This window comes from Psammomys obesus, unplaced genomic scaffold (assembly GCF_907164565.1).
Source record: "Psammomys obesus unplaced genomic scaffold, mPsaObe1.curated_primary_1811, whole genome shotgun sequence".
Taxonomy (NCBI): Eukaryota; Metazoa; Chordata; class Mammalia; order Rodentia; family Muridae; genus Psammomys; species Psammomys obesus.
The window spans coordinates 33,570,324-33,580,646 of record NW_026596073.1 but is presented as its reverse complement, the minus strand read 5'-3'; the positions used below and the strand labels follow the sequence as shown (position 1 = coordinate 33,580,646).

General features: G+C 39.8%; 1 protein-coding gene across 1 annotated transcript in view; it reads right to left on the bottom strand.

The window, feature by feature from the left end:
- Plk4 (polo like kinase 4) overlaps positions 1-4,195 on the bottom strand; it is an 18,532-nt gene extending 14,337 nt beyond the window's left edge. Inside the window, exons 1-4 of the mRNA XM_055625901.1 lie at positions 3,956-4,195; positions 3,142-3,237; positions 2,385-2,480; positions 2,194-2,308 (exon numbers count right to left, since the gene is read on the bottom strand). Coding sequence (XP_055481876.1) covers positions 2,194-2,308; positions 2,385-2,480; positions 3,142-3,237; positions 3,956-3,985 — 337 coding nt within the window. The 5' untranslated portion in view covers positions 3,986-4,195. The remainder of the gene's footprint in view (positions 1-2,193; positions 2,309-2,384; positions 2,481-3,141; positions 3,238-3,955) is intronic.
- Positions 4,196-10,323: the final 6,128 nt, after the last annotated feature.

Sequence of the window (10,323 nt, the reverse complement as noted above, 5' to 3'; positions counted from 1 at the left end):
TATATATATATATATATATATATATATATATATATATATATATATATGTATATGTATATGTGCATAGTCATAATACATGACAATGTATTAGTTTCATACCTTGGTAAGTTAGCTTTTAAAAGCCTTATTAACATCAAATAGTCTCAATTCAGTGTATGAAAACTGTCCTCACTCTTTTGGTTAGGACCCTCATGACCACTATTGAGTATATGTATTTTTTCATGTTTGAGCTTTCTCTTCAGTAAACAGTTGCTCATATCCTCTAGTTTCTTATTTGATTATTCTTTCCTTTGACTATTCTTTCCCTTTGAGGCATAACTTTCATTTTCAACATGAAAATTAAATTACTTTAGTTATATGCACCACCCACACACACAAATTTGTCTGTGGAAAACAAGGAACCTAGGGCCTTGTACATGCATGCTGGGTAAACATGCTACAACTAAATCACAGCCCCAGCCTTATCAGTCAGACATTTTGCAGATATTTTCTTTCCATTTTTGGCTGCTTAAATAAATTTTGTTGGTGGGAGAAAGTTATTTTTGGTATAAATTTAAATTTTTTCTTTACAAATTTTGCCTTAAAAAAACCTTCATAAAAATATTAGAAAGCATTCTGAAAAATACAGTAAACACCATCTTGTGTATGGATTCCTCCCCCACTCCAATTTGTATTAATTCTCAGAATAATACAATGGGATTTGAGAAAAAGCTTACCAATATTTTTACAACTCAGTATGTGTTACCAACTGTTTTCCAACATATTAAATGCTCAGCAGGTAAGGTGCCCACAGCCAAGTTTGACAACCTGAGTTTGATGTGTGGAACCCACATGATACAAGGAGCCAACTCTCCAGAGTTGATCTCTGACCATAATACATTCAACATACACACAAAGAATAGCTATTAAAATGAAAATCTATCAGCATTCATATTCCTTAACTGTATCTGCAATATCAGCTTAAAAAAAGCAGTAGTTTGACAATATATGGATCTTGATGAATTGAAATTCATTTTGTAGTTCATAGAAAAATGTTATTAGGTGTGGAAAAGGCTTTGTTGCTGTGTTCATTTAGGTCTGCACTGAAAGGATGTATTATCTGGGGAGTCTGAATCACTCCATCCTTTTACATTTGAGTAATAAACTAAAGATGTTCTAGCATAGTCCTCTGCATTTCAGACTTTCTATAGTAAATGTTCTCAATGTTTATCTGGAAACTTTAGTCAAACATATTCTAAGTAGTTTTTCAGATTTGAAAGAATTTACTGTAGACTGGTACCAATGATTTAATTTAAAATGTGTTTTGGAGAACAGAAGGCTAACAAACTTCTCTACTTTTGTAATACCTACCTGATTAATTTATAAATACCAGGTTTTGTGGAGGCTCTCCTTTTTTTAGTTTAAAATAGTTTTATTTGTGGCTGAAGAGATATCTCAGCTGTTAAAAATGCACAGTGCTCTTGTGAAGGGCCCAAGCTCTATTCCCAGAATCCATGTTAATCCATGGGCAGGGGCGCCTACCTGCACTACATGCACAGATCATGCACACACAAGTGCCCACTCCTACACATGGCTAAGAAAGAAAGGAAGGAAGAAAGAAAGAAAAAGAAAAAGAAAGAAAGAAGGAAGGAAGGAAAGAAGAAAGAAAGAAAGAAAGAAAGAAAGAAAGAAAGAAAGAAAGAAAGAAAGAAAGAGAAAGAAATTGTTGAGGCTAAAAGGATGGCTCAGTGGATAAGAGCCCTGGCTAATCTCCCACAGGTTCTAGATTCCCAGTGGCTCACAATCAAGTTCTAGGGGATCCAATGCCTTCTTCTGGATTCCTTTGGTATCAGGCACACATGCAGTGCATAGACAAAAACACACAGGCAAACACTCAACACATACAAAATTTACAAAGTTATTAAACTAAAAAATATATATACTTTACTAAGCTGGGTGTAGTGGCTTACATCTTTAATCCTAGAACTCATGAGGCTGAGGCAGTTAGTTGGCTCTGTTTGAAGCCAGCCTAGTCTTCTATACAGTGATTTCCAAGACAGCCAGAGCTAGACCTTGTCCCAAAAAACACAAAATAATTTTTCTACTAAATATTACAAAAATAGCACATTTTTCAAAACCAGGCCTTGAAAAACCAAGTATTTGCTACACCAACAAGAGAGATTAATTCCACCCACTCCCCAAAAAGATACTTACCTTCATTTTCTGAGAAAGGTTTCATTCTGTTCTTTAGATACCTGTTCATTTCTCCGTTATGGCACATTTCCAATACCAGATATACATAATTGCTATCTTCAAAGTAATTATAGAGCTAAAACAGAAAAGGGTGTGGTCAATTATACAAAGATGCAACTTTCTTAACTATTTCTATATGCCTTGTATCTTACCTCCAAGACAGATGGATGTTTCAACTGGCAATGTATTTTCACCTCATTTTGGACTCTCTGCACCATTCCAGCTTTGTACATGGCTTTCTTGTCTATCTAAAAATAAGAGGCCAGATTTGTTTGATTTTTATGGTTCTGTAATTTGAACCAGGACCCCATGAATGCTAGAGAAAAGCACTGTACCACCAAGCTATACCCCCAAGGGCCAGACAAAAGCTCAAACGTCAATCTAAAATTGTCCAAAGTCTTTTTACATGTTTGAAGTCAATTTAATCTTCGCTCCATTCTCGTACCTAGCAGAGTATTCTCAGTATGTCCAATGTATTTATGTTATGGCAGAGGTTGGCCTTGGACTTAAAGTGTCCTGACTTCTTCCCAATACCTTAAATACTCACAGTAACAAAATGCACTAGTTTCCCGAACACTGATAATTCATAAAACCTTAACTGTCTCTTAAATGTCCTTCAGTGCAGCTGTTGCAATTAGCAACAGTGACTTTTGGCTGTACAATATATTACACACACACAAGTTTTGACCAGCAGTTCTTGGGACCCATCAGGTTGCCTTCTTTATGCTGCCACTGCTGGCGATGCTGCCAATGCCACTGAAAAGTATCCCCTGTACCTCCTGAGGGCACATACATACACAGGTCAGGGGGGATAATGCCTTTAGTAGACAAAAAGTATGACATTTTAAATAGCATGCCTCTCTAGTACCTTGCAAAATACTAGAGAAACAGTCACTAATACATTCTTACCATTTTGATTGCAACTTCCAAACCGGTGTGAATGGACTCAGCTCTGTAGACACCAGCAAATGATCCTTTCCCGAGCAGATTTCCAACCTTAAAGTCCTTTAAAAAAGTTAAAGATTACACGTGATGAATCGCAGATCTAGAAAGGAAAAGAGCTGGGTAGGGACTGGAATGTAAAATGGGCCAGAAGGGAAATGTGACAAGGTTCAAGCAGATGCCACACCTCGATGGTGCAGGTGTCTGGGGTGGAAGGCATCTTGATGCTCAGAGAGGTTTCCTGAGATCCCACTCTGATGGAGACGGAGCACTCTAATAAGCTGGTTAGCTAGGCTCCCTTCCTCAAGTCCACCCGGCTCCCGCCACCGCTCCCGCCACGGTAACCGCCGTCCCCAGGGAGGGGCTGGCGGAGCAGCTTCCCCGAGCGAGCGCGGCTATGGAGGCGGGAGCGGGGACCAGACGCTGAGGGCTGGGGACCGGGCGGGGCCCACAGCTGGAGACCCACCTGCTGGGTACCAGGCCCCTCCCTGCAGCTCCGGGCTCCGAGGGGCGGACCTCGCTGCCCGACTCTCCACAATCCGCCCCGCCCTTACTTAGGTGGGTCACTTGACACCGGGGAGCGCTTTGGCCAGAGCGTCCTTCAGCCCGCGCCCTCCCTCCCTCCTGCCCGCCCGCCTCGTCTCACCTCTGCCTGTACCGGACCATATCCGACCTTCCCTAAAAGCTGCGCTCGCCTCGCCCCACTTCACCTCCGTAGGTCCCCTAGTTCAGCGCCCGCCTCACTCGGACCTTCCCTCAGCCCCTGGCCAGCCCGCCTCACCTCGATCCTCTCCCCAATGCACGCCGCCATGTTCCCGGGCCGCCGGCGCCCGGGACTCGGCCGTCTCGCAGTCCCTCCGAGGCAGCGCTCCGAGAAGCCAGCAGGTCTTGGCGCCCATTAGGCTGCCTTCTCTATGCCGCCGCTGCTGGCGACGCCGCCAACGCCACCGAAAAGTACCCCCGGTACCTCCAGAGGCCTGGGCGGCGCCTCCGTGCTCCCATTTTGAAAAATTCCCGCCGGTCTCCGTGCGAGCCAGACTGGCAGTGACGTCAGCACGCGCTTCACGCCTGAGAAGCCGAGACGCGCATGCGCAGGAGGGGCTTCCGGGTCTCGGTACTCTAGGCCGGAAGTTGGTCGTTGTTTGAGGGAAAGCGGTCAGTATGAGACTGACCGAAATGCCTACTTTAACAGTGGACGTTTAGAGCTGGGAGGGTTACGTCTTGACCTGAAGAACGAAAGCGTTTCGGAGCCGGGAACAGAGCGCAATAGTCCTAATGGAAGCCCTAATAGTGTTACAATCCAGGTCTAGATTGCTATCCCCAAACGCCCAATGACTCCAAGACAAGAAGTGAGGCGTGGAAAAAGATTATTTGCAAAGTCAGCAAACCAAAGAATATGGCCTTTTGGTTGGCAACAAAGATGGAACATCTTACGGAGCTCTTCGTCTCAGAGGGCAATTTATAGTCAGGAATAAGAGCTAGAGGCAGTGGGCACGTTAGAAAGACTGTGCTAAGTAAAGATAGTCGTCATTTGGGGCCTTTTTTGTCTTACGCTGTAATATTCTTCAGATAGTCATATTTAGGCCACTCTCCACACATATTTTAGACGAATACATTGTTACTCTGAAAGATAAGCATTATTTCACAAGTACTTGGCCCATACTTTTCAGTTGCTGTGAGAATCTCTGAGTTATCAGTACTCAAGGCTGTCTGCTTGCCTCCTGTTATCCAAGTCTAGGGGCTGTGATGATCCCATCTTCTGGCTTCTGTTGGCATGGCACTCACGTACACAAATCTATACTCACATATACTTCATAAAAAAATCTAAAACCAAAAAATTATTGTTCTCACCATGTGCTAGAAATCTTCAAAGCTGCTATGGAGCTTGCACTTTTATATGAAAAGAAATACTTTATAACTAACATGTAAGTTGCATACATGAGGAATGACTGCATATAAAAAAAAAAAAACCCAAAACAAAAACCCTAGAATTTATTGGGTTCATTTGTAGCTTAAAAGAATGTTTACATTCATAGAAGCACTAATTTTCAACATGATTTAACATTCTAGAATTTTAATTTCAAGCATTCAAGCACATTGGCATATAGAATGTCTTTTGAAATGTCTTAATAAGCGCCAGGTGTGGTACTTTATGTCTGTAATCCCAGCCTGGTCTACAAAGCCAGGTCAGGACAGCCAAGGGTACAACAAAGAAACCCTGTCTTGAAAAACAAAAAACAGAAACCAAACCAACCAACCAAAAAAAAAAAAAAAAGTCTTAATAGGCAATTAAAATTTTTGACACAGGATATTAAGTCTCTTAGACTGGCCTTGAACTACAGATTTTCTTTCAAGTGTTGGGATTTTAGGTGGGTGCCACTATGTCTGGCTTCATAGGTGAATTAGACAGTTGCCTGAAAGTCCCTACAACAGTCTTTGGTATTCCTAGGCTTTAGTTTGTGGCCTCACTCTTTCACATATATTTACTTAAGTCTATGACTATTGATATAAATCCATTACATAAATCACTTTTTGTTGTTTTATATACTTATTGCCTTCCATTATCACGGTTACTGTGGGCTTCACCATTGCCAGTTACTTTCTGTGTTCTGACACTGTTGTGTTGGAGCTGTTATATTTCTGGTGAATTATCTATAATCAAAGCATATTGTTTACATTCTAAATGTTTCATTTATACTATTCATGTAGGGTACACAAAATATTTACATCAATTCTTTAAATTTAAACTGTAGAATCATTTTTTAAACCCAACTTTCACTTATCTTTTTGTAGGATTCTTTTTGCATAACTTTTCCTCTATTACATAATTATTTGGTCTTTCTGTAAGCCACAAAACTGGCAAATGCCTGATACCTCTTAGCTATTGGTATTTAGGTTTTTATATGCTTACTGAGACAGGGTATTGGTAGCCCTGACTGGCCTTGTACTTCTAATGAGCATCACTCTCCCTCTACTCTCCTAGTGTTGAGATAACCAAAACAAGTGCTCCACCAGGCTCCTAGATTTTTGATTGTTCTGATTTCAGTGTTTTGTTTGCTTCTTTACTAGGCATTTAATACAATTTGGTTTAAGTTATCTCCTATTGAGTTAATGTTGTTATGGTCATCTTTAATCACTAAGAAAAATCATGTCTATCCAGCTCTATGGGCAGTGAGATTAAACAGGTGGACAAAAGCATCATTGTGGGAACAGTGTGTTTGCACTGCTGACATCATGCTGCCTGTGAGATTTGTGGGCTGTATGAACCATCCTGAATAGATTCCATTATCTGAAGGGGGAAATTTGAAGATAACTTATTAAAGACACATATACATAATCTGGCAGTCCGTCCTTACCTCTAAAATGCTTTCTTTCCTCTTATATTACATAACTAGAGAATTTTAAATAAACCTTTTCAAATTTTCAAGTCATGAGCAGCTGGAAATAAATACACTATGAGTTTAGAGTATGCATTTCATTGAATTTGTTGTTGTTGAGAGACAGGGCTTCTCTGTGTATCCCTGGCTATCGTGGAACTCACTCTGAAGACCAGGCTGGCCCTGAACTTGGAGATCTGCCTGCCCCTGCCTCCTGAGTGCCGGGGTTAAGGTTATGTGGCGTCACTATGTAGCTGCCATCATTTGGAAATTTAAAGTGCATGGTTTATTTTTCTAGATTGAGAATATATATCCTTTTATTTTTTATAGGCTGTCTGATATCCCTCAGAAGATTAATATTGTACATATTATATATTTTTTCAGGAACAATTATTTTTCCTTTATTAATGTTCCTTTATATATATTGTAATATTTTATATTTGAATATAAATACATATATGTATTTATATATTTATCAGGAACAGCAATTATTTTTGTACCTTTAACTGGCTTTGTACATCAGGCTGGCCTTGAGCTCGAAGATCTTCCTTCCTCTCCTTACCAAGTACTCGGACTAAAGTACACCTGGCTTTGAGACATGAGACATGGTCTCTCACTAGACCTGTAGCTTGTCAAATGGTTAAAGTAGATGGGTCACCAAGCTCCAGGGATCTTGTTTCCATTTCCTTGGTAAGTGCCACTAACCCCAGGGTTTTTTGTTTTGTTTTTTTAGTGGGTGCTCTGAATCCACATGCTTGTACTTGCATTTTACGGAGACATCTCCCCAGTCCTAGGAGCAGCAGCCCTCTTTGATGTGCCTGTGTGTTTTGTGTGCTACAGTCAGTTCAACTTAGTACAGCTGTTATTACCCCTTCCATCATAGACTATAGGGAGTAGACTCAGTTCCTCAGGCTTGCACAGCAAGCGCTTTTATTGAATGAGCCACCTTGCCAGCTCCAGGAGCAGCAAGTCATCAACAGAGGACCTGAGAAGAAATGCTTCGCAACCTGAGAACTTCCAAGCCCTTGCTCATTTTCAAGCTTTTGTCCACTAACATGTCGAACATTCACTGACTACCATGTACATTTTCAGAATTAAGTGTCTGAAAGTTTGCAAATGCAGCCAGGTTATTAAAAAACTCATTGTTATGCAAATTTCCTAAAAATAATTTGGTGACGTGTCTTCAGTGTTTCATGCAGTGAGTAAAGTTCATCTTGTGAAAATTAAACCTCTGGTGTGCAAAACTCACGGTTCAAGGAGCAGGTAGAATATGTATTTATTATTATTACATGACTTCTTGACAATGTGTACTGACATCCAAAAATGAATTGCATTTATTATCAATTGATTTGTCTGCTAGTATGAAGATGCAATTTACATACAGATGAAATGTTTTATATGCTTTGATTATTCTATATGCAAACATTTTGTGCCTATGTTTGTGAAGTCAAATTCCCAAATGGTATTTATAGAATATTATCAATTAACATTGAAAGCCATTCCTATGTCTGTTCATGTCTGTCATGTCAAACAAAATTATCTTTAGAGACATGTCACATTTGATTATTTTTCTGTATTGCAAACAGAATTGAGAAATCAAATGCACAATTCTTCTAAAAAGGAAGAAAACTAAGAATAGTTACTAAGAACTAAACTGTGAAAAGTTTATTTTACAGGAATGACTAGAGTAGAGTCACTTTGTACATACTTATAATGGTTGTGAAGATGACTAGAATACTATTTTACCAGAACTGGACAATGGAGTATGGCTTCCTTTAAAAAGTGTTCTTCTGGTGGGGCTGTGGTGGGGTACACCTTTGATCCCAGCATTTGGGAGGTGGAGGCAGGAGGATCTCTGTGAGGCTAACTTGGTCTATATAGTGAGTTCCAGGACAGACAACACTACAGCAAAACAGAACAAAAGATTTCCATGTATTGTGATGTTAAGTCACAATGGCTTCTTCCTATCAAACCTAAGAGCAAGCTCCTTCCAAGACACTAAGACATACACATTTTAGAGAAAAATGTACACTGTATTTTGCCACCTACATTCTAAGCAGGTTGACATGATTTTAAAGGTGTTTTCATTTCATCTCTCAAAAGAAACAAATTTAGGAAATGTTTAAAAAGGATATAGAGAGCTTATATTTAGTCAGAAATAAAAGGTTTAAGAAAAATCTGCTCTTTACTTTGAATTTCTGGTCCTTGTTATTCTGTCAACCTTAACAGACAACACTCACAAACTAACTTCTTTTGGTCCAGAATTATTTCTAATTATTGAACACCCAATATGAGGAGAATCTATTGATTGTCACTAAAACTAGAGGTGATGAATATGGAAAGGTGTATCTTGGTTTAATCACATATTAAGACCTCCAAATCCTAACTATAAGGCTTGGTATTAAAGGAAGCAAAGGGATGGTCAAAGTGGCACACACTTTTAATTCCAGCACTCAAAGATGAAGCAGGGGGATTACACATGTTGGAGGCTAGCCTGGACTACATATCTTGTCCTAGTACCAAATTGTAAGGGGAGAGAGGCTCCTAAACTTGTATAAACTGCTAATTATCCAAGTGGCAAGATGCATGATTTAAATGTCATGAAAAGAAGTTAAAAATCAAAATTTTAATAGCAATGCATTTGGCGGGTGTGGTAGCACACACTTGTAATCCCATCACTCAGGGAATTAGAGGCAGGCAGATCTCTGCGAGTACGAGGCTAGCCTGGTCTACAGAGTAAGTCCAGGACAGCAAAGGCCACACACAGAAACCCTGTTTTAAAACACAAAAAATAAAAAGCAATGCATTTGAAAACACTAGCTATTTAAATAACATTTTACGTACCACTGATTGTGAAAACTGGATACAATCTGAGACATGTTGTATCTCACCATCTCTTAATAGGATAAGCACATTTTTGGGACTTAGTATTTTTTTTTTTAATAATCATCCTGTGACTTGAGTGACATAGCTTCATACTCCAAGCAAGGGTCACATTATTTTCATTACTATGGATTTAAACTGCATCCTGCATCAGATGGTCATGATTTAGTTACTATTTTTGACTCCTTGATTCCTGGTATCAATATATTTTTAACAAATACGCCTTTTCTTTTACTCTAATAATATGCTAGATGCATCCTTAAGAATCCAGGTGAGGAAGCCTTTGCAGCTGTGCAATGCTGACCCCTTCCAGAGATTTCAGTTTTTGAATTTCCTTTGAAGCAGTTTGATTTTCAACATTCTTAGCATTCTAGATGCCTCTTTATTGTTTAAAGTAAGAATTTTGCCAAGTGTGGTGGTTTGAATAAGAATGCTCGCACCCACCCCCAAACCCCCCCATAAGCTCATATATTTGAGTGCTTAGTCACTGGAGAGTGGAAAGGTTTGAGGAAGATTACAAGGATTAGAAGGTGTGGCCTCATGGGAAGAAGTGTGTCTGAGGGTGGGCTTCGAGGTATCAAAAGCCCATATTAGGCCCAGTATCTCCATTTCTCTCTCTCCTCTCTCTCTCTCTCTGCCTGCTGCCTGTGGGTTAGCGTGTAGCTCTCAGCTACTTCTCCAGCACCATGCCTGCCTGCCTACCAAATGCAAATAGACTCACCTCTGAAATTGTAAACAAGGCCCCAACTAAATGTTTTCTTTTATTTGAGTTGTCTTTGACATGGATGGTATCTCGTCACAGCAACAGAATAGTGTACTAAGATATTATTTAAAAAGACTTTTGGCAGCACTGTAAGCCCAGTGCTATTTTGTTAGGAGACACTAAATA